General features: G+C 43.4%; 1 protein-coding gene across 1 annotated transcript in view; it reads right to left on the reverse strand.

Moving 5' to 3' along the window:
• LOC137375239 (integral membrane protein 2C-like) overlaps positions 1 to 12,269 on the reverse strand; it is an 86,250-nt gene extending 73,981 nt beyond the window's left edge. Inside the window, exon 1 of the mRNA XM_068042090.1 lies at positions 12,021 to 12,269. Coding sequence (XP_067898191.1) covers positions 12,021 to 12,113 — 93 coding nt within the window. The 5' untranslated portion in view covers positions 12,114 to 12,269. The remainder of the gene's footprint in view (positions 1 to 12,020) is intronic.
• Positions 12,270 to 18,357: the final 6,088 nt, after the last annotated feature.

Here is an 18,357-nt window from a genome sequence, read left to right on the forward strand (position 1 = left end):
TGTGGCGCTGTTGCCGAATTCACACACTTTTAATCTCAGCTTCACCCACAAAGGGTGCATTTGGCGCGAAGAAAAATCGAAGGCCCAAAACTGTAATGCCAATTTTCCTTCGAAACATAGCAAGAGCGATTGTTCCTCCTGAAACAACAATGTAAAACTCTCCTCTGTCCTGTGTCTTGACTGACCCCCATTCCGCTGTACACCGACGGACCACGGTGCTCCCCATTTCGAATCTATGCCGATTTTGTGCTTGACCCAGTAGCCCACTGCTGTGCTGGTGCTAAACTGTCCGATGCACCTCGCAAACATAACGGGCTCTGTTACCTCTGTACAACATACAATTCGCCCATGCTTCCTCAAGTTGCTCTTGATGTAAGAAACTGATGTCAGAATCTCCGTGTCAATCAAGTCAATAGGAGTCTGTAGCTACCTGACTTCACAACCTGAAGTGCAAAGAAGCTTACCCAGTTGCTGCTGACTGCACTGCTTTGAAAGAAGGCCTGAAGGGTTCGGGTGTTGGAAATCCAGATCGTTGATGAGAGAAAAAATAGCTTGCAACGTGATCTGATCTTCCATGATGAAAAGGAGGGTGCTCTCTTCCGAATCCTAACACCATTATCACCTTCTAACATGTTGCATGTTCCTTGAACTTCTGCATTAGAAGAGACTGTACATAAAAACTGACCACTCCAGATGGGATCAGTAACGCAATATTGTGGGTTCTTCATTGAGTAATGGTAGAGCACTAGTACATAGAGATGTTCATTGTACATGTGTTTCTTCAAGACTGCTAAACATTCAGAATCATGCGGTGTGTCACGTCATAGCTCTTAAATGACTAAAATGATCTTATAGCCAGACCTCTTAATGGTGTGTACATACAACACACAGTTGTAGCAACTGGGGATAAATGGTAGAGAGTTATTGCATTTCTGATGAGAAATCCTGCTTCTCCTACAAAGCTGCCTCCCAGATCCCCAGTTGATATCATAACTCCTGAAAGGAGCTGGTCATTCACTGCAGGGCTATTACCTTCATAGGCAAACATATATTTGGCATCTTCCATGATGAAAGTTTACAGTACAAGCAGGAGAGTTCTGTTCTATAGTGTCACATTATCAGCTTGAACTATAATAAAGAACAAAGAACAAAGAAAATTACAGCACAGGAACAGGCCCTTCAGCCCTCCAAGCCTGCACCGATCCAGATCCTCTATCTAAACATGTCGCCTATTTTCTAAGGGTCTGTATCTCTTTGCTTTCTGCCCATTCATGTATCTGTCTAGATACATCTTAAAAGACACTATCGTGCCCGCGTCTACCACCTCCGCTGGCAACGCGTTCCAGGCACCCACCACCCTCTGCGTAAAGAACTTTCCACGCATATCCCCCCTAAACTTTTCCCCTCTCACCTTTAACTCGTGACCCCTAGTAATTGAATCCCCCACTCTGGGAAAAAGCTTCTTGCTATCCACCCTGTCTACACCGCTCATGATTTTGTACACCTCAATCAGGTCCCCCCTCAACCTCCGTCTTTCTAATGAAAATAATCCTAATCTACTCAACCTCTCTTCATAGCTAGCACCCTCCATACCAGGCAACATCCTGGTGAACCTCCTCTGCACCCTCTCCAAAGCATCTACATCCTTTTGGTAATGCGGCGACCAGAACTGCAAGCAGTATTCCAAATGTGGCCGAACCAAAGTCTTATACAACTGTAACATGACCTGCCAACTCTTGTACTCAATACCCCGTCCGATGAAGGAAAGCATGCCGTATGCCTTCTTGACCACTCTATTGACCTGCGTTGCCACCTTCAGGGAACAATGGACCTGAACACCTAAATCTCTCTGTACATCAATTTTTCCCAGGACTTTTTCATTTACTGTATAATTCACTCTTGAATTGGATCTTCCAAAATGCATCACCTCGCATTTGCCCTGATTGAACTCCATCTGCCATTTCTCTGCCCAACTCTCCAATCTATTTATATTCTGCTGTATTCTCTGACAGTCCCCTTCACTATCTGTTACTCCACCAATCTTAGTGTCGTCTGCAAACTTGCTAATCAGACCACCTATACTTTCCTCCAAATCATTTATGTATATCACAAACAACAGTGGTCCCAGCACGGATCCCTGTGGAACACCACTGGTCACACGTCTCCATTTTGAGAAACTCCCTTCCACTGCTACTCTCGGTCTCCTGTTGCCCAGCCAGTTCTTTATCCATCTAGCTAGTACACCCTGGATCCCATGCGACTTCACTTTCTCCATCAGCCTACCATGGGGAACCTTATCAAATGCCTTACTGAAGTCCATGTATATGACATCTACAGCCCTTCCCTCATCAATCAACTTTGTCACTTCCTCAAAGAATTCTATTAAGTTGGTAAGACATGACCTTCCCTGAACAAAACCATGTTGCCTATCACTGATAAGCCCATTTTCTTCCAAATGGGAATAGATCCTATCCCTCAGTATCTTCTCCAGCAGCTTCCCTACCACTGACGTCAGGCTCACCGGTCTATAATTACCTGGATTTTCCCTGCTACCCTTCTTAAACAAGGGGACAACATTAGCAATTCTCCAGTCCTCCGGGACCTCACCCGTGTTTAAGGATGTTGCAAAGATATCTGTTAAGGCCCCAGCTATTTCCTCTCTCGCTTCCCTCAGTAACCTGGGATAGATCCCATCCGGACCTGGGGACCTGTCCACCTTAATGCCTTTTAGAATACCCAACACTTCCTCCCTCCTTATGCCGACTTGACCTAGAGTAATCAAACATCTATCCCGAACCTCAACATCTGTCATTTCCCTCTCCTCGGTGAATACCGATGCAAAGTACTCGATTAGAATCTCACCCATTTTCTCTGACTCCACGCATAACTTTCCTCCTTTGTCCTTGAGTGGGCCAATCCTTTCTCTAGTTACCCTCTTGCTCCTTATATATGAATAAAAGGCTTTGGGATTTTCCTTAACCCTGTTTGCTAAAGATATTTCATGACCCCTTTTAGCCCTCTTAATTCCTCGTTTCAGATTGGTCCTACATTCCCGATATTCTTTCAAAGCTTCGTCTTTCTTCAGCCTCCTAGACCTTATGTATGCTTCCTTTTTCCTCTTAGCTAGTCTCACAATTTCACCTGTCATCCATGGTTCCCTAATCTTGCCATTTCTATCCCTCATTTTCACAGGAACATGTCTCTCCTGCACGCCAATCAACCTCTCCTTAAAAGACTCCCACATATCAAATGTGGATTTACCTTCAAACAGCTGCTCCCAATCTACATTCCCCAGCTCCTGCCGAATTTTGGTATAGTTGGCCTTCCCCCAATTTAGCACTCTTCCTTTGGGACCACTCTCGTCTTTGTCCATGAGTATTCTAAAACTTACGGAATTGTGATCACTATTCCCAAAGTAGTCCCCTACTGAAACGTCAACCACCTGGCCGGGCTCATTCCCCAACACCAGGTCCAGTATGGCCCCTTCCCAAGTTGGACTATTTACATACTGCTCTAGAAAACCCTCCTGGATGCTCCTTACAAATTCTGCTCCATCTAGACCTCTAACACTAAGTGAAGCCCAGTCAATGTTGGGAAAATTAAAATCTCCTATCACCACCACCCTGTTGCTCCTACATCTTTCCATAATCTGTTTACATATTTGTACCTCTATCTCACGCTCGCTGTTGGGAGGCCTGTAGTACAGCCCCAACATTGTTACCGCACCCTTCCTATTTCTGAGTTCTGCCCATATTGCCTCACTGCTCGAGTCCTCCATCGTGCCCTCCTTCAGCACAGCTGTGATATCCTCTTTGACCAGTACTGCAACTCCTCCACCCCTTTTATCTCCCTCTCTATCCCGCCGGAAGCATCGATATCCTGGGATATTTAGTTGCCAATCATGCCCTTCCCTCAACCAAGTCTCAGTAATAGCAATAACAGAATAGAAATGAGCACGGGACAAGGAAAGACCTTTTAGCACAGCAATGGTATTCCTCCAAGAGATCTTATATAATGTGTCCTACTATGGCACACTATCAAACTTACTTCATCTGTATGATCTTACTTTATTTACAATTATTCACCCACTCTCAAAACTGAACTCTGTCAACCTGAACCCAAGCTCACTGATGATCATTTCAGTTTACCCAAACCCTGTCATTGGCAAAAACTACAGAATATCCCCTGCTGTTGAGATTCATAAAGCATACTTGGAAAAGATTTTGACACCAACATCGACCTTTAATGTTTTGTCCACATAATTACTTATGTTCCCTTTTAGCCAGCATCGTGTGATCGCAAACACACTCTTAAAGAGCCAAAGTTTAGTCTTAGAATATTGAAGTAATTTCTCCTTTATCATCCAAAAGCTATTGCTTCTCTCACTGGGTATGTTTCCAAGGGTGGTGTGAACCTGGAGACTGAATTGCAGCACACTCTCCACCTACAGAGGACATCACAGCTGGGCCTGATGCTGTTCTTACTTGGCATTTACAGATGTGCACTTTTAGTAGGGACCACTGGTCGGCATCCTTGGCAATTTTCCCTTCCTTAACACAAGGGTGCTACAGCCAATTTTAGCCCCACTATTTGCCCAGCTGGGGGACCAGGCTGCTCAGTTGGCTAGCGTGTGGTTCAGAACGTCAACAGCATGGGTTCAATTCCGTTCCAGTCTGAGGAAGGCAATGGGAAGCCACCTCATATACCCTCTTCCCTAGTCGTGCTCATCTCTCCTGGGTGGAGAAAAAGAGTAGAGGACCTGCCCTTGGGCAGATCACCACGGCACAGCATGGCACTGCCCAGCTGCAATCAACAACCTCAGTAAACAGCAGGCATCTAAATGGAGACCTTACTGTTTTGTATGGCTCATGTATGCACCAGATGATTGGAGTTATCAGGGGGAATTGTATATTTCTTGCATTTACAATGCATGAACATTATAGGCATTGTCCCATTTGGGAGTGTTCAGAAATGGTCCATAAATCATACATTTTTAAGTACAATAAGCTTAGGGGACCACCACCAGTTTTTCTAATGATGACAACTGGACCCTATTTAAAGTGCAAGAATTTTCTGGAAGTGGTATTTTATTACCAAATTATCTGAACCGAAGCAGAAGCGGTTTACCAAATGCTGTACTTTTCATAAAAGTTATTCAACGATTTATCACTTGCCTTTCGAGTCAATTTTACTTTGCAACTGAACTGCACATCATAAAGTATCACTGATGGCAAGAAAGAATCACATTCAAGTTCAAATGATAAAATACAAACAGGAACCAGTACATCATCAGAAGCATTAATAGAAACTAACTCTGAAGATACAGTAGCTTGTTTTGAATGCCCTGTGATGAAACCTGCATGTACAATCTCACAGGGTACTGACCTATTTAGCAGTTTCAGACTAAAGGCATAATCACACTGTCGAGTCCATTTTGGATGCCTCAGTAAGCTATAAAAGTCTATAACTATTGCATAACAATCTGCTCTGAATCTTCTTCAAAGATTTACATTGCACCAAATGCCATTGAGTCATTTTTTTATTGATTCATGGGATGTGGACGTCGCTGGCTAGGTCAGCATTTATTGCCCATCCCTAATTGCCCTTGAAACTGATTGGCTTGCTAGGCCATTTAAGAGTCAACCACATTACTGTGGTAAAATAAAAGAAAAATACTGCAGATGCTGGAAATCTAAAATAAAAACAAGAAATGCTGGAAATACTCAACCGGTCTGGCAGCATCTATGGAGAGAGAAGCAGAGTTATGTTTCAGGTCAGTGACCCTTCATCAGAACTGACACATATTAGAAATGTAACAGGTTTTAAGCAAATAAAGCAGGGGTGGGGCAAGAGATAACCAAAGAGGTGTTGATAGGACAAGGTCAGAGAATAAGTGACCAGAAGGTCATGGAGCAAAGGCAAGCGGCATGTTAAAGGTGTGGTGAAAGACAAAGCGATAGTGCAGAGAGAGTGTGAATTGACAGAAAAATGAACAGCCTGGTCCCAAGCACAAACGTGAAAAAAAAAGTGGATAGACACAGTAGAAACAAACTAAATGAGAGAATCAATTCTCGAAGGTTCTCATATGTGGTTTCTATCTTTAATGCCCGTATCCAACGGTCAAAATTCATTTGCTTCACCCTCTCAACTTCTAAATGTCTTCCCAGTCAATCTCCGTAAGTTCCTAAACTTCTGATGGTAAGCTACAGGGACTAACTCATACCAGCAAGAATAGCCTTTTTTGCATTCTCATAATCTGCAGAAGCCTCTTCAGAAAGCATAGCATAAGCTTCATGAGCTCTGCCTACCAGCCTGCCCTGAATAAGCAATGTCCAGCTTTCTTTCGGCCATTTCATCTGTTTGGCTATTTTGTCAAAAGATATGAAAAGTGCCTCTACGTCCCTTTCCTCAAACATAGGAAGAGCCTGTATAAGTTTAAACAACTTCTCGCTGGGTCCTGATCTAAATTCAGATTCTTCCTGACCCGAATTTTCCCTGGATTTAAGACTACCCCTTTGTCTTATTTCCACCTCTTTTAACTTAAATTCCTTCTCTTCTCTTTCACTTTCTCTCTGAAATGCTCGCTCTTTCTCCCTTTCCTCTTTTTCCAATTCACGTTTTCTTAATTCTTTTTCTGCCTCAAGTTTTTTGTTTCTAACTGAATCCTAACCAATACCACTGCATCACTCTTGGACCTACTACCTTCATGTTTCGCTTATTCCCTTTCTTGTTCCTTGTATTGCCCTTCATCTGTATCATCATCATCATCTACTAATTCCAGATGTTCGGCTATTATGTCAATTATCTCTGCTTTTTTGGCACCTGATTTCAATTCCAACCCCCAATTTCGCTGCCAATTCTTTTAATTTGTTCTTAGTTAAAATTATCAAGACACTCAGGAAACAGTCTGCTTTCCCAAAAACTCTGCTACAACCATAACACTAGCATAGACTGTACCTTATTATACAATAGACCTGGTTCTTTTAATTTAACTACTGTGTGTCTGGAGTCACATGTAAGCCAGATCAGGTAAGGACAGCAGATTTCCTTCCCTAAAGTACATTAGTGAACCTGATGGGTTTTTACAACCAGCGACAATGGTTTCAAAGTCACCATTAGACTAGCTTTTAATTCCAGATTTATTAATTGAATTCTAATTTCACCATCTGCCATCGTGTGATTCTAACCCATGTCCCCAGAGCATTAGCCTGGGTTTCTGGATTACTAGTCCAGTGACATTACCACTACACAACCACTTTCCCTACTTGCAGTAGCTAATTCGTTATTTATCTTTCATTATTCTTCCCCCCAGAGATAGCACTCCCAGCTTTTAAACAAGTTGAAGACTGCAGTTGCATGTCACAAGGTGACTGTACATTTTACATGCATCTGCATTGACTGATAAAAAGCACAAGTGTATTATCTGTCACAGTACTGAAACAGCTCTTGTAGAATGCCATTTGTGATTTTGACATGACTGTGACTGTGGTAAACTATCCATCCTCACGCTTCTCAACCTGTTGGCAGTCTTTGACACAGTTGACCATACCAGGTATTTGACTCCGAGATGAGCATCCAACCACACATCCACACCATCACTAAGAACGGCTATTTCCACTTCCGTAAAATCGCCCCACTCCACCCTGGCTCAGCTTATCAGCTGCTGAAACCCTCATCCATGCCTTGTTATCTCTAGACTTGACTATTCCAACCTCACTCCTGGCTGCCCTCCCATCTTCTACCATCCATAAACTTAAGCTTATTCAAAACTGCTGCCTGTATCCTAATCCACCCCAAGTTCAGTTCACCTATTAACCCTGTGCTCACTGACTTACATTGACTCATTGGTTAAGCAATGCCTGAATTTAAAATTTTCATCCTAGTTTCCAAATCGTTCCATGGCCTCACTCCTCTCTACCCATGAAACATCCTCCAGCTCTACAACTCTCCAACAACTTTGCGCTCCTGCAACTCCAGCCTTGTGCACATCCCAGTTTTAATCATTCCACCATTGCTGGCTATGCCTTCAGCTGCCAAGGCCCTAAGCACTGGAAATTCCCTCCCTAAGCTACTCTGTCTCTCTCTCTTAACATCTCCTCCTTTAAGACGCTCCTTAAAACCTACCTCTTGAATCAAGTTTTTGAATCGGTTCCTCTTTAAAGCTGTTATCGCCAGTCCATTGGCTACAATCTCCTACTCCAGAAAAACAAAGTTTTTTTTTCTAAAAAATGTTAGGCATCTGGCTTGTGATTAAAGGGGACATAATCAAAAGTCACAATCAAATTTGAAAAAAAGTGCTCAGTATGTAATGTTTCAAAGGAACTTGTAAATTCAAGGATTTTTATGGGTTATAAAAGACATTCAATAAAATACTGGAATCCCTCTATCACAGCAAGGAAAGCTGTATGCATATTAATCCACTATTTCAGTACAAGGTTCATACTTATTAGCAACAAGTAGAAAATAAAAAATAAATTATAGCTGGCTCACCAGCTTCTCAAGGACTAGTGATGAGCAATAAATGCTGGCCTTGCCAGGGATGCCAATACCCTGAGAATTTAAAAAGCACAATGCCTATTTGGTAAAGCTGCTTATAATGAATAGGAGACTGGGACTTTAAATGGTCTACAGATAAGTGCCTTTAAGGACAGTGCTTACTTGGGGACTATGAGGTCTTCCTTTTTACTTTGTGTTTTCTTCATCCATTGCAGAGCTGCACAGCCATTATAATAGGGAAAAGTCTGACTCAGTTGTAGCATTCGTCTCCAAGTCAGAAGCTTGTGGGTTCAAGCCTCACTCCAGAGACATTAGCACAAAATCTTGACAGATACTCCAGTGCAGTATTGAGGGAGTGTTGCACTGTCAGAGGTACTATCTTTAAGATGAGTCACTAAACCGAGACCTGGCTGATCTCCCAGGCAAACATAAAAGATTCCATGGCACTATTCGAAGAGTAGCAGGGGAATTCTCCCGGGTGCCCTGTCTAATATTTATGCCTCACCAAAACCATTAAAACAGATTCTGATGAAAGGTCATTGACTCGAAACATTATCACTGTTTTTCTCTCCACATTTTCTGTTTTTATTTGACTAAAATAAATCAGGTCGTTATTGCTGTTTTTGGAACCTTGCTGTGTGTAAATGTGATGGCATATTTCCAACATTACAATAGTGACTACACTTCAAAAGTACTTAATTGGCTGTTAATAACTTTGGGATACCCTTTGGTTAGGAAAGGCTCTATATAAATGCAAGTATTTCTTTAAAAATTCTCTTTAATTATAAGTGAGAAGTCAGTCTAAACAAATCTGTTCTATTGCCAATTAATTATTATGTGCATTCAACCACTACAATAAATCCCTATCTCATCATTATGTAATGACAATCTTTCCAACACAGTTAATAGTTGACAGGTAAGTAGAAAACATCTAACTTAGAACTCACTTTCACAGAAGAGGCCAAGTTTTGTAAATCATTTAGCATGGGGAACTGTCTACTGGAGTAATATGCCAAGTACTGGAATCGCAGCTGATTGGAGGTTGGATTTTCCCTTGTAGGAGTTATGAAAGTGCTTCTGTTTTCTGTCAAGAAATATTTTTTGAGGAATTCATAGTCAATCTGAAGAAATGTTGGACCAGTTTTTTCTTCAAGAATGAGCAAGTATTGAGCCCAAGTGTTTTTTTGTCTGTAACAGAACTCTGAACCAAAATCCCTTTTATTTTTCCGGTTAACTGGTGTATGCGTGAGTGTGAGGGGCTAAGGTAAACAGGGAACTTTAAAATTTTAATCTGTGTGTTTATGCTTTACTTCATTACTGGTTAAAACTTGTTTTATAATAAACTGATAATTTTGTCGTTCATTAAAGAAACCTGCTTAGTGTGTTCTATTCTGGGGAAAAATAGAACATATGATTGACCGTATCGGTAAGTGGGAAAATTTAAATATATGTTGTGACCTGTGAAGAAATGGAACTAGAACAAACTGTGCACTCCTCCCGTCTCAGTCGTAATAGAGTACATTTCTTCTGGTCAATTTGCAGTATATCGACTTATGCAGTAAAACAATAAAGACTACCCCACCACTGAGCAGATTAAAGAAATATTTTCATTACAGTCTATAACCAGTGTTCACCTCAATGTAGAAGGTTGAATCTTAGAATCATGACAGCACAGGAGGCCATTCAGCCCTTCGCACCTGTCCCAGCTCTCTGAAAGAGCAGTTTAGCTAGTCCAACTCCCGTACCCTTTCCCCATAGCCCCGCAAATTTTCTCTCTTTGCGTCCTTATCCAATTCCCTTTTGAAGGCCACAATTGAATTTGCCTCCACCACACACTCAGACAATGTATTCCAGATCCTAACCAGTCGCTGCCTATAAGAGTTTTTCCTCACATTGCCTTTTGATTCTTTTGCCAATCACCTGAAACCACTGTCCTCTGGTTCACGACCCTTCTGCCAATGGGAGCAGTTTCTCTATCTACTCTGCCTAGATCCCTCATGCTTTCGAATACCTCTATCAAAGCTCCTCTCAACCTTCTCTTCTCCAAGAGAAAAAACTGCAGCTTCTCCAATCTACTCATGTAACAGAAATCCTTCATCCCTCAAACCATTCTCGTAAATCTTTTCTGCACCCTCTCATCCTTCCTAATTGGACACAATACTCCAGTTGAGGCCGAACCAATGTTTTATAAAGGTTCACCATACCTTGTGTGAAATGGTTTCCTTTGGGTTTATTACTCCCTTCGATAAGTCAAGAAAATATCTGATCAGTGCAGCAAGAATAGATTAAATGCAAATATTGGAATCTCGGTTAAGCAGTCTGCAAGACATACTATTTAGGTTTGTATTTCAATAGAATGAAGAAAAACATTGTTAAATTGTAAGTCTCAATTATAATTAATAATCAATTCATTAATTCAACGCAAAATGTTTTCAGAAGCAGTAACCATTTCTATTGGGCAGTTATTTTAAACTGAAACTAGCAACAGAGCATAGCAGGTTTTAAAAACTAAACGATTGAGGAATAGTTTATGTTTCGGTTAGCTTTTGAATTTAAACATTACGCATTGATGTGGAATTTGCTACAATGGGATGAAAGAAACAGATTGAAAGGTCATTCTTCTCTAGAATTATCATGAAATGCATTTATTTGAATAAGTTTATAATTGGCCATTAATTTAAAAAGTGGCACTTTAAAAAGAGACAAAGATGCACAGGGGAATGAAAATTATTGCAAAAGTACTAATGCAATCATATGAAGCATTGGCTTTCCCACTGCATTTCCTTTTGATATAGTACTGTGTTCCTTCCTCCTACTCATGTTTTAGCATATCTCCTGACTGAAACTTAAATACAGTTTTGAACAGCTCCAACTACATTTATAAACATTGTTGTCGCTCCTTTCCAATATAATGCAACCCCAAATCGAATTTCAGCTGAAAAAAATACCCTATTAACCCCCCATGAGTGGAGGGGTCAATGGAATGTAAAAAAATTAGTATCAAAAATACATAGAATTTCTGTTGTGCTAAAACCAACCTATTTTAAATACATTCAAAATGTTGCAATTTTTAAAATAAAAAATACTTTGCAGCAGAAATTTCCCAGAGACAAAGCCTCATTCGCATGCTCATTCTTTAAGAGTGTCATTCTAGAAATCGAAATTCACGATATTTTACATAAACTAAAATGTTGCCAGATAAAATAACAAGGCGGTAGGTTTTTTTTTACCTAAACAGCGTTCAATTGCTCCAGTTCATCTTTTTGTCAATACGCTGGGGGCGGGGGGGGGAGAGAGAGCTAGAAAAACTCAGCGAGGTGCACTTCCAGCGCGATTCATTCCCCTTCTCCGAGGTAGCTTAATGCACCTTTTCCAGTTGTATGCAAATTAAAGACACAGCTTGTAGCTGTCAATCCACAGAAAATTTAGACCCACAATGGGAAACGCCGAAGGAATAAATGTAGCGATGTTTACAGCTGTGACGCCGTTGGCATGCAATTGACCAAAAACTGAAAGGGACTTACATCTTGGGGGATGAGGATCTCGGTTTTATCCGCTTCGCTTTCTGGTTTTTCCGGCTTCTGCCCCAGAGCTGCGGGCAAAGAGATTTTGACCATCGTTGTTTTGAGGGCGAGGGAAATATGTTAAACTCTCTCTCGCTCCCCGGATCTTTAAAAAATGAAAAATGTCGCCAGCTGTCTGCGCTTCCTGCTTCTGATCTGCCCTTTCGGTTTCTCTCCTCGCTTTCCGGAAGTTTCAGTGTTTATGGAAGGGGAACGCCTTTCGTGTGTTCATTTTCGTAGGTGGGTTGGAGGGGCTTAAAGGTGGTGCTGAAAGCGATCTTCATTTAACTATCACATAAGAAGAAATTGATTTTTTTCCCGCTCAGTTACTTTCATACAAATTTATAGCAATACACTATCTTTATTGCAAATGTCATCTTTACCGCAATCCATTTTATTTATCTTGGGCAACATAAAACAATTATTCAAAAAAAAAATCTTTTGTGTGCTAATCAAGGTGAAAATGCGAGTAATGGGAAGTAGAAGACTTTGAAACAGAAATGACATTATTGATAGCAAAATACTAAAATACCTAGAAATGACAGTTTGCAATATTTGGTACAATATAAGGCATTATTTTTAAATGGATAAAAAGAATGTCAGACCAATGTGGGAGCATCGCAAACGCTAGCATTTCCATAAATATGGGTGTTTAGAAGACCACAGTCAGAGCGGCCCATGGGAGGCACCACCATTCCCTGGCCACAGAGATCCAGGAAGTGATTTCCCCTGGGTGCTTAATTTCAGTGATAGGCTTTTGCTTTTAATTATTCTGCCCCTTATATTCAAACCTATAAACTGTATCCATGACAACTTCCTTGAACTCATGGCATTGGCTTCGACCACCATATGCAGGACTCCACTGGACTGACCTGTTGCTTGCCAGGAAGGAGGACTTCATCGGTTCTCCCAGCACCGAGGACTCTGCTTGTTCAAAGTGGCTGACCTCCTAAGAGGTCAAAATCTCAATAGTAACACTGTGGATGTACAAACTCCTTTCACAAATAAGCCCCTCGTCCCCACTAAGCTGCACTTAACCTGTGCGTGCATGTATCAGTCAGATTCTTCAAATGAGGCGGACTCAGAAGATACCGAAACAGCGGAGGCATCAGACAGTAACAAAATTGCAAGTCAGTGAACCTATTAGAAAAAATAAAGTCAACCGTTCGCGAGAAACCTTGACCAGAAACGTTATTTTTCCTGCTTCCGGGGCAGTGCCACGTTTATTGTTATTTTCTTGGCGGGAGGGGTGGGGGAAGAGAAATAAAGTTACTGAAGTAAATATGCTATGACTGTTACTCATAAGAACATAAGAAATAATAGGTACAGGCCATTCGGCTCCTCGAGCCTGCTCTGCCATTCAATAATATAATGGCTAATCTGATTGTGGCCTTAACTCCACTTTGTTTCCTGCCCCCCTACACCCCACCCTCGCCCCCCACATAACCTTCCACTCTCTTGTAGGTTAAAAATCGGTCTCATACAGCCTTGAATATGTTCAATGACCCAGCCTCCACTCCTCTCTGGAAAAACAAATTCCGAAGATTAACAACCCTCACAGAAGAAATTCCTCTTCATTTCCATCTTAATTGGGAGAGCCCTTATTTTGCCCCCTGGTTTTAGATTCTCCAAGTGGGGAAATATCAGGGGTCGGCAAAGTGTCTGTACACAGACACCAGTGTCTGTTGTAAACAATTTTAGGGTCTGTGCCTGGTAATTTCAGGGACGAGAAATTTCCCATTAGCTTCTTAGAAAACAGATCACAAGCGTCAGCTTCAGAGCTGACAGGTGCTGAGAGAGGAAACAGTGGTTTCTGAACTTCGAATGCAAGGGGGGCGAGAGGGACGCGAGGAGGGCGAGTGGTGTGAGAGGGAGTGCGGGGGGGGGGAAGAGGAGAGGGAGTGCGGGGGGGGGGGAAGAGGAGAGGGAGTGGGGGGGGGGAAGAGGAGAGGGAGTGGGGGGGGGAAGAGGAGAGGGAGTGGGGGGGGAAGAGGAGAGGGAGTGCGGGGGGGGGGGAAGAGGAGAGGGAGTGGGGGGGGGAAGAGGAGAGGGAGTGGGGGGGGGAAGAGGAGAGGGAGTGGGGGGGGGGAAGAGGAGAGGGAGTGGGGGGGGGGAAGAGGAGAGGGAGTGGGGGGGGGGAAGAGGAGAGGGAGTGGGGGGGGGAAGAGGAGAGGGAGTGGGGGGGGGAAGAGGAGAGGGAGTGGGGGGGGGGGAAGAGGAGAGGGAGTGGGGGGGGGAAGAGGAGAGGGAGTGGGGGGGGGAAGAGGAGAGGGAGTGGGGGGGAAGAGGAGAGGGAGTGGGGGGGGGAAGAGGAGAGGGAGTGGGGGGGGGGGAAGAGGAGAGGGAGTGGGGGGGGGGAAGAGGAGAGGGAGTGGGGGGGGGAAGAGGAGAGGGAGTGGGGGGGGAAGAGGAGAGGGAGTGGGGGGGGGGAAGAGGAGAGGGAGTGGGGGGGGGAAGAGGAGAGGGAGGGGGGGGGAGAGGAGTGGGAGTGGGGGGGGGAAGTGGGAGGGCGGGGGGGGAAGTGGGAGGGCGGGGGGGGGAAGTGGGAGGGCGGGGGGGGGAAGTGGGAGGGCGCAGGGGAAGTGGGAGTGGGAGAGGATGAGAGGGGGGAGTGGGAGGGGAGAGAGGGAGGGAGTGGGAGGGGAGAGAGGGAGGGGGGGGAGAGATGGGAGTGGTGGGAGTGAGAGGGAGGGAGTGGAGGGGGAGAGAGGGTGGAATGGACAGATGGGAGAGGGAGGGAGAGAGAGAGGGGGTGAGAGATGGATCCAGAGAGGGGTTAGTGATTAACAGAGAGGAAGAGAGAATTAGAGGGGAGAGAATGAGATCAAGATCATTCCAGACTGATGGACATCTATCTGCATTCTCCACATCACTACATTAAGTGTGCGGGCAGCCATTGACTACTTGTCCAAGCAAAAACAATGCCACGTATCTCACTAAATAGGAAGAAATGTATTTTAAACCGGACTGTGTTTTGATGGCATTAGGTTGGCTATATACTTCATATATATATATATTATTTGCACTCGCGTCTATGGCTGAGTTAATAATTTTGTCAATTGTCCATGCTGCAACATGTTGGTCCCTATCCCTGGGAAACATTCTCTCAGAATCTGCCCTGTCAAGCCCCCTCGGAATCTTATTTGTTTCAATTAAGATCACCTCATTCTTGTAAACTCCGAGTATAGTCCCAACTTGTTCAACCTTTCCTCAGAACACAACCCCTTCAACCCAGGAATTAGCCTGGTGAATCTTCTCTGAACTGCTTTCAATGCAAGTATATCCCTCCTCATGGAAGGAAACCAAAACTGTACACAGTACTCTAGGTGCTGTCTCACCAATGACCTGTACATTTGTCGCAAGAGTCCCCTACTTTGATACTCCATTCTCCTTGCAATAAAGTCCAACATTCATTTGCCTTCCTCATTACTTGAAGTACCTGCATGATAACCTTTTGTGATTCCTGTACAAGAACACCCAGATCCTTCCATATCATCACATTCTGCAGTCTCTCTCCATGTAAGTAATCTGCTTTTCTACCTGCTAAAATGGACACCCTGATATTTTCCCACATTATACTGCATCTGCCAAATTTTTGCCCACTCACTTAACCTATCTACATCTCTTTGCAGACACTTGCTTTGCTACCTTTGTATCATCTGCAAATTTGGTTACGATTGAGAATCACAGAATGGTTACAGCACAGAAGGTGGCCAGTTAGTCCCACTCCCCTGCCTTTTCCCCATAGCCCTGCACATTTTTTTCTCTTGGACAATTATCCAGTTCCCTTTTGAAGGCCACAATTGAATCTGCCTTCACCACACACTCAGGCAGTGCATTCCAGATCCTAACCAGTCACTGCATATAAAAGTTTTTCCTCATGTTGCCTTTGATTCTTATGCCAAACCCTGACCCTTCCGCCAATGGGAACAGTTTCTCCCCATCTGCTCTGTCCAGACAAATTATTTTGAACACCTCTATCGTATCTCTTCTCAACTTTCTCCTCTAAAGGAGAACAGCCCCAGCTTCCCTGGTCTGATCACATTATAGCTGTAAAAATAAGTTTGTTGACTTGCCTTTGGCCTAGTTTCTCCAAAAGATGAGTCAGTCCCCTTTACAAAAGATTGGAGAACATTGGTGGCTGCATGCACAAGATTACAACATCCAGTTCATATCCCAAGTGAGTTTCATTATTACAACACCCACCCACCCCATCCCAGTCACACTATTTTATGACTAAACATCAAGTAATAATAGTAGACTGACTATAACAAATATATAATTTGCTTATGAGATATTTTAGTGATACTGAAATATAGAGCAGATAGAAATTTGCAACAAAGCAGGACAGAGTTTCAGCTCAACTGTACTGTGGTCACGTGAACTGCCAAACTAGCCAAGGTTGCACTATTTATCTATAGGAAGCCTCTGATGCTGGCTTTTGATGCTCAAACACATACTGGAACACTGAATGAATGCTTTGGTGAGGAATAATCAAATTAGAGCTGGAGATATCTGGCTGACATAGAGCAAAACATCTGTCTTGTGCTCAGTGGTCCCTTTTGTTCCCTCAGCATGTCATAAAGACATGAGGATAGATAAGTCCCCGGGGCCAGACGGGATATACCCAAGGTTATTACGGGAAGCGAGGGAAGAGATTGCCGCGCCTTTGGCGTCTTTGCGCCCTCATTGTCCACTGGAGTAGTACCAGATGATTGGAGGGTGGCAAATGTTATTCCCTTGTTCAAGAAAGGGAATAGGGATAACCCTGGGAATTACAGACCAGTCAGTCTTACATCAGTGGTGGGCAAATTATTGGAGAGGATTCTGAGAGACAGGACTTATGATTATTTGGAAAAGCATAGTCTGATTAGAGATAGTCAGCATGGCTGTGTGAGAGGCAGGTCATGCCTCACAAGCCTTATTGAATTCTTTGAGGATGTGACAAAACACATTGATGAAGGAAGAGCAGTGGATGTGGTGTATATGGATTTTAGCAAGGCGTTTGACAAGGTTCCCCATGGTAGGCTCATTCAGAAAGTAAGGATGCATGGGATACAGGGAAATTTGACTGTCTGGATACAGAATTGGCTGGCCCATGGAAGACAGAGGGTGGTAGTAGATGGAAATTATTCAGCCTGGAGCTCGGTGACCAGTGGTGTTCCGCAGGGGATCTGTTCTGGGACCTCTGCTCTGTGATTTTTATAAATGACTTGGATGAGGAAGTGGAAGGCTGGGTTAGTAAGTTTGCCGATGACACAAAGGTTGCTGGAGTTGTGGATAGTGTGGAGGGCTGTTGTAGGTTGCAACAGGACGTTGACGGGATGCAGAGCTGGGCTGAGAAGTGGCAGATGGAGTTCAACCTGGAAAAGTGTGAAGTGATTCATTTTGGAAGGTTGAATTTGAATGCAGAATACATGCTTAAAGACAGGATTCCTGGCAGTGTGGAGGAACAGAGGGGTCTTGGGGTCCACGTCCATAGATCCCTCAAAGTTGCCACCCAAGTTGATAGGGTTGTTAAGAAGGCGTATGGGGTATTGGCTTTCATTAACAGGGGGATTGAGTTTAAGAGCCGCGAGGTTATGCTGCAGCTCTATAAAGCCCTGGTTAGACCACACTTGGAATATTGTGTGCAGTTCTGGTCGCCTCATTATAGGAAGCTTTAGAGAGGGTACTGAGGAGATTTACCAGGATGCTGCCTGGACTGGAGGGCATGTCTTATGAAGAAAGGTTGAGGGAGCTAGGGCTTTTCTCATTGGAGCGAAGAAGGATGAGAGGTTACTTGATAGAGGTGTACAAGATGATGAGAGGCATAGATAGAGTGGATAGCCAGAGACTTTTTCCCAGGGCGGAAAGGGCTATCACCAGGGGGCATAATTTTAAGGTGATTGGAGGAAGGTTTCGGGGAGATGTCAGAGGTAGGTTCTTTACACAGAGAGTGGTGGGTGCATGGAATGCACTGCCAGCGGTGGTAGTAGAAGCAGATACATTAGGGACATGTAAGTGACTCTTGGATAGGTACATGGATGATAGTAGAATGAAGGGTATGTAGGTAGTTTGATCTTAGAGTAGGTTAAAGGTTCGGCACAACATCGTGGGCTGAAGGGCCTGTACTGTGCTGTACTGTTCTATGTTCTATAAACAGAAGAATCAGAAAACTTCCACCTAACAAAGTCATTGATATTTGCTCAAATATAATTGAAGCAAATGTGAAATCAATCTTTCCAAAAGGTATATTATTTGATTAACTGTAGTTCAAAGGGTGAGTGACTATGGCTTCAAATCAGAAGACTGCACA

Source organism: Heterodontus francisci, chromosome 11 (assembly GCF_036365525.1).
Source record: "Heterodontus francisci isolate sHetFra1 chromosome 11, sHetFra1.hap1, whole genome shotgun sequence".
NCBI classification, from domain to species: domain Eukaryota; kingdom Metazoa; phylum Chordata; class Chondrichthyes; order Heterodontiformes; family Heterodontidae; genus Heterodontus; species Heterodontus francisci.